This window comes from Lynx canadensis, chromosome D4, assembly GCF_007474595.2.
Source record: "Lynx canadensis isolate LIC74 chromosome D4, mLynCan4.pri.v2, whole genome shotgun sequence".
Taxonomy (NCBI): Eukaryota; Metazoa; Chordata; class Mammalia; order Carnivora; family Felidae; genus Lynx; species Lynx canadensis.
Genome location: NC_044315.2, coordinates 39,286,984 through 39,299,479, shown reverse-complemented (window position 1 = coordinate 39,299,479; position 12,496 = coordinate 39,286,984). Strand labels below are relative to the sequence as shown.

General features: G+C 37.3%; 1 protein-coding gene across 5 annotated transcripts in view; it reads left to right on the top strand.

Annotated features, from left to right (window-relative positions):
* The window catches only part of NFIB (nuclear factor I B), a 240,665-nt gene that overhangs the window by 192,062 nt on the left and 36,107 nt on the right, over nt 1-12,496 (top strand). For all 5 annotated transcript variants that reach the window (XM_030293500.1, XM_030293497.1, XM_030293496.1 and 2 more), the window contains exons 7-8: nt 5,446-5,580; nt 9,440-9,624. In XM_030293500.1, the coding sequence (XP_030149360.1) occupies nt 5,446-5,580; nt 9,440-9,624 (320 nt within the window). The remainder of the gene's footprint in view (nt 1-5,445; nt 5,581-9,439; nt 9,625-12,496) is intronic.

Sequence of the window (12,496 nt, the reverse complement as noted above, 5' to 3'; positions counted from 1 at the left end):
GCTCCCTCCTCCTCCAGGAGACCCTAAGTAAATGAATTTAGCTACAATTTAAGTAAAATGGAATGATAAGGAAAAGCTTATGTAAAAATGGGATACCATGGTAGATCTTAAAGTGAGGAAGATATATTTTGAAGGAGAGGATTTCAACTACTGTTTTTATAATGAGCTGGGAGGAAGAAGGCTCGGAAGGGGACTAGAGGAGAGATTTCTGATATAACCAGGTACGAGTGAAAGGGGTCTAGTGGAAGCTACAAGAACAGAAAGAGAAAAAGATAATAGAGCTTTTGGAAAGGTTTTCCCTCCTGAGGTCAATTCACTTAAAAAGTGTTACTTTCTGAATCAAATTTAAATGTCTTTGTCTCACTGCAAGCTGGCACTGGCCTTTGTTTCTTTCTCCTGGACCACCAACAACTCCTGCCTCCTTCCCACCAACAGAAACACCAGCTAATCCTTTTCTGATCGTGTTTCTTCTCTCCAACTTCTTCATTTCATGTATTATTCAACGTATGCATTATTATGTATGTATTTTTATTCAACTTATTATATATTTATATATTGTTCAGCTTTATTATTATTCAACTTATTTTCAACCTAATCTTTTTTATCTATTATTCTTCCGGCTTGAGGGACAATAGATTATGAAAAGCATGACATTTGTTTTTCTCCACAGAAAGGTCACTTAAAACCATCTCTCCTATATATTCATTCGTCAAACATTTTTTTTTATTTCTATAGCCTGTAAGTGCATTAAAAATAGAAACGGTATCATTTTTCAGTTTGGCATGAGGTCTACTAGACTGCAGACATCCAAAATAAAATTAAAATCAAAACAATACTAGTTTGATTCATTATTAAAATGTAATGGCTAGAAACTCTACCCTTACTTCTCCCAGATAATTGACATTTTATTTTTATTCTTTCTCCAGTCCAGTGCGTTTTTTTCCTTTGACTGGGGGAGGGGTTTCACTTTGTGGCACCTGTACACTTAGCCTAGTGCCTTGCACACGCTTGGTAGCACTATCTTTTTATTGATTAATGGGCTCAAAAATTATTTTCATCTAGGGGCACCTGGGTGGCGCAGTCGGTTAAGCGTCCGACTTCAGCCAGGTCACGATCTCGCGGTCCGGGAGTTCGAGCCCCGCGTCGGGCTCTGGGCTGAGGCTCAGAGCCTGGAGCCTGTTTCCGATTCTGTGTCTTCCTCTCTCTCTGCCCCTCCCCCGTTCATGCTCTGTCTCTCTCTGTCCCAAAAATAAATAAACGTTGAAAAAAAAATTATTTTCATCTAGTGGGAAGACAATGGCGGCAAAGCCCACTTTCCAATACTATCATTCTTCATCAGTTTCTAAAGAAGTCGTTTCAGTGTGGACAGTGGACCTTCTTCTTCTTCTTTTTACTGTTATAAGTTAGCTTCATTGTTTGAGAAGACAATTTGGGGTCCCTTTTACAACGTGAAGAGTGAATTTTATTTCGTTTCTGCTGTCTGGGCCTCTCTAATTCCTTTGAGTGTTCCGAACATGAAGATACCATTGTTACTCGATGCGTGTCTGCAGAGAACCGGAAAAATAAATGGGCTTATAAGAATTACCCAGTAAAGCCAAGGGTATGATTTTGACTACGAAACTGCAAAGGCTTCATTTCTGAAAAATTACCTAGTTCACCCATGTTCTTGGACTTCTGTACAAACACCCTTGATTATGTGCTCTTTACGAAAAAAAGTGACTCAGGTGAATTTGGCTGTGTTTAATGAAAATTTGGAAACCGTTAATAATAGTTGCAAAATAGCCTTGGTTGAGCTTCTCCAAAAATGACATTCATTCTGCTTCCCAAGCTCTAGTCACATTTTACTGTTTTTCTGTGATGTACAGTAAATGCCTTATTATTTATACATGGAGTCTTTAGAAACTGGTTACGCTGGTTAATTTTATTTAAGATCTACATTTAAGTACAGGTAAAGCATAAGGCTGTCAATAGATACCTTTTTCTAAGAGTTAATTTTTTTAAGTGTTTATTTTTATTTTGACAGAGAAAAAGAGAGAGAGAGAGAGAGAGAGAGAGAGAGAGCGCACACGCAAGGGAGCACACCAGCAGGGTAGGGGCAGAGAGAGAGGGAGAGACAGAATCCCAAACAGACTCCTCACTGTAAGTCCAAGGTAGGGCTTCATCTTACAGAAGCTGAGACCATGACCTGAGTCAAAACCAAGTCAGATGCTTAACTGACTGAGCCACTCAGCTGCCCCTAAGAGTTAATTTTAAATTAAAAATTTGGAGGGGTATGTGGGTGGCTTAATTGGTTGAGTGTCTGACTCCTAATTTCAACTCAGGTCATGATCCCAGGGTCGTGAGATTGAGCCCCTAGTCAGGCTCCTCACTGAGCGTTGAACCTGCCTAAGAGGAGATTCTGTGTCTCTCCCTCTGCCCCTCTCCCTCTCTCGAACTCCCTTTCTCTCTCTCTCTAAAAAAAAATTAAATGTTTGGAATAGAAACTTATTACACTATCTGCAAGGTGAGGGATGGAATATAGCTTCTTTCCACCCCTAAAAGCCTCTGTGTCTATGATTAGCTTCTAGCAAGCCCAAATCTACATTTGTGCTATTACCTTTTAAAATCCTATAGCTCCACAGACGCCTGGGTAGCTAAGTCAGTTAAGCATCTGACTCTTGGTTTCTGCTCAGGTCATGATCTCAAGGTTTTGTGAGTTCAAGCCTGCCTGGGATTCTCTCTCTCCGCCCCTCCCCCCCTCATGCTGCCTCTGTCTCTCGTGAAATAAGTAAACAAACTTAAAAAAAATCATATAGCTCTTAAATGAAATTGAGTATTATTTTTGGCATTTTGAAGGTATCTTAGCTGAAATGAACTTTTTTTTTGTCTGTTTTTTAAATGGTCTTAAATTTTTTTTTTCTCTTCTTTGTAGCAGCGTTAATTGCTATAGTTTCATTAGGGATATACTTTTCATTTTTTCTTTTTGAGAAAGATATAAGGAAATGGTTCACCAACTCATCAAAGTTCTGATAGGTTAATGACAGCCAGTTAGTCACAAATTATAGCTTATGGCTACAAATATACCTGTCATTTTTTTTTTGACTGTGATGTCTACTATTTTAACAGTAGCATATCCATTCTTTAAGTGCCAGTGTGCTGAAACACGTATTTAATTTTATTTCATGCCTTTACCAGAGTTCATGTAATTTTTCAAATGGCAAATCCTAATGATAACTAGTTTCTTATATTAATAGCACCATATACATATATATATATACATATATACATACATACATACACATATACATATATATTTTTATATATATAAATATATTATATTTATATATATATTCTATATATATATTTTTATGTATATTTAAATATAAATATATATTTATATATATTATATATTTTTATATATAATGTGTGTGTGTGTATGTGTGTATATATATATATATATATATTAAATAGCACCATGAGGGGCGCCTGGGTGGCTCAGTCGGTTAAGCAACCCAACTCTTGATCTCAGCTCAGGTCATGATCCCACGGTTCCTGAGTTTGAGCCCTGAGTCAGGCTCTGTGCTGACAGTGTGGAGCCTGCTTAGGATTCTCTCCCTACTCTGTCTCTGCCCCTAAACTGCCCATGCTCTCAAAATAAATACATAAACATTTTTTTAAAAAACAGCATGAAGCCTTTTTCTCATTAAAAAAATAAAATGGAAATTATATATATATAATATATAAACATATTTATAACATAAATATAAAATATATAAATATATATATTTAATGCGATAAAGTTTTAGGTTTTTTTAAAAATAAAAATTTCTTTTTTACAGAAACTGAAATGTTTATAAGTGAAATTATTTGATGTCTGGGATTTGCTTTAAAGTAAAGCAGGGGCAGTGTGGATGGGGTAAAGGTGAAATGAGATTGGCTATGAACTGATAATTGTGGTAGTGCGACCTACTTTATACTGTTTATGCTGTTTTATAATTCCCTTTTATTTTCTTATTTTGTATTAAAAAATTTAATGTTTATTTATTTTTGAGAGAGAGAGAAAGAGAGAGGCAGAGAGAGAGGGAGACACAGAATCCAAAGCAGGCTCCGGGCTCAGCGTGGGGCTCAAACTCTTGTACCGCGAGATCGTGACCTGAGCTGAAGTTGTACGCTTAACTGACTGAGCCCCCCGGGCGTCCCTATAATTCCTTTTTAACTCGTGTGTATCTCCTCCCTAGTTTTTAGGTTTGCAGAAGCTGAAACCAAATCTAGTTCACCATTGTGTCTCCAGCAACTGCAACAGTGTCTGGCATCTATTAAGCCTACAATAAATATTTATGGAAGGAATGTGTTAATTAATCTATCTTCTTAAGTGGCCTCCATGATTGCTGTCTCCATTGTGGCTAATTCATCCTCCATGTAGTTTCCGGAGGGATGGCTTTGAACTGTAAAACGTGATCATATTTTGTTCATAGATAGCATTCTCCCATCAGGGTAAGCATTCAGAAATTTATACACAAGGTCCGTGGCCCTTCATTGTGTGAGGGAGCTCCTTGCTTCTGCCTCCATGTCTGTACTTCAAACCACTCCACAGACTACTTGTACGACTTGTGTATTTTATGCCCCTCTTCTTCAGAACATTTTCTCTCTCTGGGAGTGTCCTCCCCATCCACATTTTAAACATGGCGCCACCGAGGCACCATCCTTTACCTGGGGAGGCCGAGGTGATCGCTGTCCTTGTGCAGTGAGCCTGGAGAAGTAGCAGCAAACACAACCACAACGCCTCTGCTTTCAACACACTTCCTGCCTCTGAACTCTGGCAGCCATTTTCTTCTTATCATCTTCCTCTTCACTGACAGGGAGTATCTCTACAGCAGTTACTTTTTATTTTTCATGACATCCTCGACTTTACCTGGCAAATAGAGGAAGCCAATAAATATTTGCAGAATGAGCAAATGAAGGAATGTACTTTTTGTTAAACAAGTAATGAGTTTTCCATAAAAGATATTAAATCAATGATAGACTTACCAGCATTCCCAAAGGTTGTTTTTCACATTTGCACCAGGTTTTCCTCTGTTTTTTTCCACAGTGTAGTCAGCAGGTCAAAAGACAAACCCTTGAATCGTGTACATCTAAGAATGAAATGCTGAGGTAAAAAAGACCTTGATGTGAACCAAGGTGCCGAGGGAAACATGATACTTAGTTTTTCAAAAGTTCAAGATTCATTTAGTAGGAAGAATAATTCTGATGATAATTTTAATGAAGACTTGGGTTAACTTCAGTGGAGATTGCATCTGACAGATATTTCAAGTCTCCAATAAAACTGGGTCTTTGACCCTCAGTACATATTTTGTACAAGAGCCAAAGTACAAAAATAATAAAATGTGGGAAAAGAGGTCTTTTATTATGTTAATGTGAATGTTATAGCTGAAGAAAGAAGCTTGAGGTTTCCCTCTTTCTTTGCAGATATGTCTTCTCCGACTACTATGAAGAAGCCTGAAAAGCCACTGTTCAGCTCTACATCTCCGCAAGATTCTTCCCCAAGATTGAGCACTTTCCCCCAGCACCATCATCCCGGAATACCTGGAGTTGCACACAGTGGTGAGGAGTTTCAAGCATAGAGGAGAAGCCTCCCTCTTGTTTGCAGAGCTCACTCTCAGGGATGGGACAAGGGTTACAGTTCTAACTGGGGTGACCACATTTTCTCAACCGAAAGAGGGAGGGCCATGATCCTATCAAATATTTTCTTCTTATCAGTATATGAGAAAAGATTTTCAAATAATTCCATTACATAACATTTATGTATGTATTTTTAATTGCCTTTATTGGCAAGATTATAATCACAAAAAATTAGAAGATGTGGGATACATAGTTATCTTAACAATAGCTTTCAGATTGGCCCCCATTCTATTTGACCGAAGAAAGATGGGATTTCAAGTACGTTGCTGAGTTCAGAGTATTTCCAGAGGCATTAAGATCTACAGACACTATTTCCACAAATGTTATTTTCTATATAAAAATCAATATTTAGCTACTTATTTAGGAGTAAAATTAATCAGAAAAATAAAAGAGCTATTTTCCTGGGACATTTTTTTTTATGTGCACCAATATTTCTTATAGACTGGTACACTTGATATTACGTCTATTATCTTAATTTACATAGGAAAAAGAATACAATATTTCACCTTTGTACTTTAAAAAAAACTAAATCCCCTTTCAGAAATTAAAAATCAGATATAATTAATAAGCAATACCGTATACTTTCTACCTATCTATTATTATGGAGCCCTAGAAAGGAGTATACTGAATTTTCGGTGGGGACGGTTTTGTATATAAATGTGTTTATAGCAATACTCTTATTACTTTTAATTTAGAGATAGGTGATTTCTTATCCTTCAAACAAATTGAGTCTGGTTTTTAAACCTTTATTCAAAGGTTACAGCTTCAGGCATAAAAACGTCCTTAGCTTTGTTCTGTGTGTGTTGATACGTATTGTTGCTATACAGTGCTTTACAGGTGCATGGCCTTCCTTGTTACCACTAAGAAAATTATAAAATTAAGAAAGGAATATACAAATCAAATGTGATGAAAAAAATTATATTTATATTGTTTGTGCTGCCACGATAGGTGAAAAAAAATCAGTAACTATTCATGGATCTGTAATGCTCCAATATTAGGAGCAAAATTAGTTTCGTCAAATTATCCATTTATTATGACACCTGACTAAAATAATCATATTTCTATCATTTGGAAAACATTAAATAGTACATTTTTATATACTGAACCATGAGAAACCTAGATAAGCTCTCCAGCTTGGCCCTTCTCCAGATATTTATTCAAGATGTAATGTGCTAAGGCCTATGGTAGGCACCTTGGTCATGAGAGTTTCTGTCTTTAAAGAGCTCATGGGACAGTAGGGAGACGAGGGGACCACATCAGGTAGGCATCAAATCTGAACAGGACTAGACATTTGCAAAAGGATTAGATACCTGGAAGCGATGTGTTCTTAACTCAAATTTAAAGAGGGACTTCACTATGAGAAGGAAGAACCAGCCAAGAGGAAGGTTGTTTCAGACAGAGTGAACAGCAGTGTCACAGAAGTCATTGCAGCAAGAAACTGCCGTATATCCCAGAATCCAAAAGTATCTTAACGTGGCCTACCAGGAGAGAGTGGGCAGAGATGAGTCCCAAGAAGTGAGCCAGGACAGGTTCCTGCAGCCCCCGAAGACCATATAAACCTGTGAAGTCGTTGGGCAATTATTCTGGAAGCAGTAGGGAGCCAGTGAAAGCTTTTTAGCAGGGGAGTTACGTGCTTAAAATGGTATTTAAAAAAATTCATTCATATGAGACCATTAAGGATGTATTGGAAGGAGCAAGACTGGGGGAAAGAGGACAATTGCGAAGGCTTTGCAATAATGTAGACTAGAAATACATCTACATACATGTATGCATGTATGAATTCTTTCTGCCTTGTGTTTTGCTTTGCCTTTCCTAAAGGACAAGAATGACTTTTACTGACATGAAGTAGCCATTTTTACTTTCAGTTTGAAATGTTATTTTCTACCTAGCTTGTATCAAGCCAGTTACCAGTTAGGCGAGCACAATACCAGGGAGCTCAGAGATTTGAGGCCTGATTTGAGAGGTGCCAGTCTCACTGAACAAAGAGCTCTTCCCAAACTACTGGTGCCGTATTGATCTCGAAGCTCAGAGGACCCAAGATGGAGCTACATATGTATCCTTCAAGGGCTTGTGTATAGACACAGGTGAAGACCATGGTTAGACTGAGCCGAGATTAAGAGCACTTCAACACCAGATAAAAAAGATGCCCAATTCAACTTAGGTGTTCGCATTTCCTTAAATTATACTTTCATATGTGCATACTCCTTAGAGTGATATTTCAAAAAGGAGTTTCGTTTAAAGAAATATGTCATTGTTCTCTCAAATGCATCCCTTCGATGGAGGATGCACAGACTTCAGTGTGTGGAAAGATTACATGAGGCCCTTGTTTAAATCGTATTTTCTAGTGTCTTACCCCTGGAGGGCTTCATCCAGTAGGTCTGTGGTTAAGCCCAGGAATCTGCATTGTAAGAATAATACAGGGGATTCTCAGCTCTCCCTGGACATTCAGGGAACAAAATTGTGACCATAAAATTGAACTTATGACTCTTCTCCACACATTCTTAATTTCTTGTATTTTCTGAAAAAAAAACAAAACTTTCTTTGGAGAAGATAAGTAATATCCCTTTAAAAGTACAGTATATATATATATATATATATATATATATATATGTACATAATTACAAAGTTGGAGATAAGTCTTTCCAGATGATTTTCATTAATAGGTCATGGAAAGAATTTATTTTTCATATTGTTTGCTAAGTTGTCTCATAAAACACTAAACATTTATCATATGTAATTTCCTATGATTTGGATCAAAATATTAAATAGAAACAGACATTTAATCTTCACTTCTACATATACTCGTTGGTACTCTTAAATTGTACTCATGTGGTTATTTTCCGCAACGTTATAGAGATAATGATCATGCAATTATATTCTTTCCCCATTTTTCAAACTTAAGAATTAATTTTAAAATCTAAACAATAAATTGTGGTCATACTGATATTGAAAAATTACAGTACAATTAAACATCGCCTACATTTCATATGTTTTATATATTATTTCCCTTTGTAAATATGCGATTTATTGGTAAGTTAATGTGCCTATATGAAAGTTTAAATTCACATTTCTGTGGGTTGTACTCTTGGTCTTATCTTAATAATGTCTTTTAAGCTATATGTAATAAAAGTTAGAGTAGGAAGAAGAATACTTATAGAATAGAGCCCTTTTGGTTTTGAAAGGAACATTTTCATTAGGAAAAAGCATTACCAGACCCTGTGTTCAGATGTTCATAAGCATTTATACAATGATCAGGTACTTATTCAGGACATTATTGCTTACTAATTATTGGCTTCTCTTTTCACCAACCACCTGCCAGGATGTATAGGGAAGATACTTATTTAGAATTGGAGTGCACTTCTGTTTTGAATTCTGATAGTCTGTGGATGCCCCTGCCCTTTAATTAATGCTGTGAGTTGATCTGAACTTAAGACCCAAAGACTTTCTGATCAAAGATCATATTCTGGATGGGAAATAACTTTGCTTTAAGACATGTTTCATGAAGCACTGGCTTTACCTATAAAACGGAAACTTCCTCGTCTCCTCGTTCTTAGATCTAGAAAGCAAGATTGCTGGTCCCCTAAAGGGGGGTAGGGTCTGCGTGTTCTCGGTGCGGGTGTGGAGCGTAGAGCGAAAGACTCGCTGTCTCCGCAGGGGAGTTTGGGTAGATGGTGGGGAAAAGGGAAGAGCTGGAGTGGCGCAGTCTCACAGGGTTCTCAGGGTCGGGTGGAGCGGTGGGCATCACAGCTGACGTCCGTCTCCCCTTTTCTATCTTCTACAGTCATCTCAACTCGAACTCCACCTCCACCCTCACCGTTGCCATTTCCAACACAAGCTATTCTTCCTCCAGCCCCATCGAGCTACTTTTCTCATCCAACAATCAGATATCCTCCCCACCTGAATCCTCAGGATACTCTGAAGAACTATGTACCTTCTTATGACCCATCCAGTCCGCAAACCAGCCAGGTAAAAATGAGAGAGAAAATAAGCGTAGAGCCTAAGGGAGATGGAACAGGTCTGACTCTAAGACGTGAAGCTTACTCAGACACTATGTCTGGCAGAACATCAAGCTTTTGAAATCCATCTTCAGGAAGTGTCTTGGTGACTCAATAAGTTTTTATTTAAAGGTGGCTGAATGACAGGTAGGAAGTGTATTGCCCCAAAGGGGCACATTCATGAAGGTGTTTTTGGTTTGATGTTTTTGAATTTTCATTGACTGCAAAGAAAGTTGATGCAGAAAGTGAGTGCATTGACAAAAAAGCTCTGAGCTGGAGTTCACACCTCTGGAATACCTGCTTTAACACAGAGACAAAGTGCTTATTTCAGGCAGGGGCGAGGTATGCGCTAAAATAAACACACACAAAAGAACTTACAGTTGTATTTATAGGCCAACTATTAGGTATTAAAATAAGCTTTGGTAACGTAAACCTTTTTAGTTTTGACGACTACTTGAATATTCTTTGCACAGACATGACTACATTTAATAATCAGGGACATTGCCAGAAGTATCTTTTTTCTTTCCTTCTTTCTTTCTTCCTTCCTTCCTTCCTTTCTTTCTTTGTTTCTTTCTTCTTTCTTTCTTTCTCTTTCTTTCTTTCTTTCTTTCTTTCTTTCTTTCTTTCTCTCTCTTTCTGTCTTTCTTTCTTTCTGCTTTCTTTCTTTCTCTCTCTCTTTCTTTCTTTCTTTCTTTCTTTCTTTCTCTCTCTGTCTTTCTCTCTCTCTTTCTTTCTTTCTTTCTTTCTAACATCGTGCGGTGGTTTTAGGGACTTTTATTGTGTAAGTGTAGTGACTCACGTGCCTTTCTCACTCCCTAAACATGTGGCTTCTTCTATGGAGAGGTCACTTCATAGGGATTTGATATAAGAGGATTTTTCATTATCAAATAGACAGTCTTTGTGCCAGAGTAGGCACAAATCAGAATATCCAGAATCTGTACTGTAGTTTTGATCTTATGGTCTGGTATTTGGCATTGCTGCTTTCCCTCCAAGGCTCCTGCCCACTCCTTATTATGCCTTTTAATGCGCTGAGAGATTGTCATAAACATTCTGTCATTAATGCTGTTCAGTTACTAAAATGCCAGTAAATAGTATGTGCATATTAATTTAGAATTAACAAAGAAAAGATCTGGAAAAATCATGTTGGTCGTGATTGTTAAAATGAAAGAAAATGGTCTTTTCTGAATGTTTTATTTTGAATAACGACATAGCCAGCACCATTTTGGTTACTTAAAAAGTTACCTGTGCTTGTAGTTCTGTTGACTCATAATACTAAAGTAAACACACCGTTCTTGAGTTTTGAATTTGTAATTAAGCCATTTGTATTTTAGAAGAAAATGTCCAAATGGTATAGCACTTTTAATGACTATAATAATAATTACTAAGTAAAACAGTAGATCTTAATATATCAGTTTAGAAATAAAATTTGCTGTCAGATCGTGGATTCAAGAGTCTCAGTTCCATAGAGCATTTTGCTAGACTCAGCTGGGAACAGTGCACACAAGGTCTGATTTTAATTTGTGTAGAATTTCCATGAATAACAAAGTCTAATTAAGACATCCATTAAAAGTCCTTAACGTTAATTCAGTGTGGAAAATCTTAGAGTTCCATTGGATTTTTTTTTAACTGATGTCTTAATTAGGCACTGTTAGGGGAAAAATTATGCAAATTAAAATCAGGCCCTTAGTGTTACGCATTTCTTTAATTATTCAGTGCTTGTTTTAGGTATATTTCCATTTCTTTATAAGTTAAGAGGGCGTATTAGGTGATAATCTGCCTATATTGTTCTATTTTTCTTCCTATTTTTAAGGTAAAGATCTAGCTTCTAAGAGAAGCATCTTACTTTCATCTCAATTTAAAAAAAGAAAAATTTTCCTCTCAGGATTTTATGTAATAGGAGCAACATCGTACTATGTAGGGTAATCCTTTCCTAATGCCGCTCAACTTCATCTTCAAATGAGATGTCTCTCTTTTCCTATCTGTGGTATGAAAGTTCATCTAACGGCCTTAAAAGAGACGCTTTATAGTAGTATAGCTTCATCTGTTTGAACCAGTGGAAGACCAAAAAGGAATAACCCCTCCTATTCTGACTCTGAATTCCAGAAGAGTTGTCTGTATTGGCTTGGGACTTGTCACTTTTGTCCTTTTTAAATGAGTGAAACGTCTGTTGGTTCATGTCGGTTCCATTCCAGTAGACAAAGCTTGCAGGATCGGCGAGGTAATAACACATCACGTGCAGCATTTTCTTGACATTATTGCCATCCTTCCATCCCGTGTTCTCAGGTAGGTCCCAGCAAACTGTTTGGGGTACACAGAATATACTACCGCATGTACCACGAGTGATAGAGAGAGACCTTTCTTCTTTCTTGAGGTAGATACTCAAAACAGTCTTTTGCAATGTGTTCAGAGAACCAGAAGTTGATGGTCTGCTTTAAAAGAAAATGACTTTTTCCCCTTGAAAGGAAAAAATGTGTCTTTCTAGTAAATTACCTAATTGTTTCCATGGGCACCTCATACCTGCTTTGATTTTTAACTCCAACTCAAAAACCAGTTAAGTTGCATTTCAAAAGAGGATTCTTGATGCTTACCTGTTTAGCCCTAAAAATGGGGGGTGGTGGGGAAATGAGGACTCATTCACCTGTAGTTCACTCTTCCTTTTGAAATATCCTGTGGCCCTGCGCTGATTTTGATTGTTAAGTCTGGCAACTGAGAGGCCTTGTCCTCCCCACAGCAGTTTGGAGATTAATTACGTCGCTGGTGCACCAATTTGAGTGAGACAGTCATGCTACTCAATGGATTATTTTAAATAAAATTAGTTTAAAGATAGAACTCCTTCATAAACT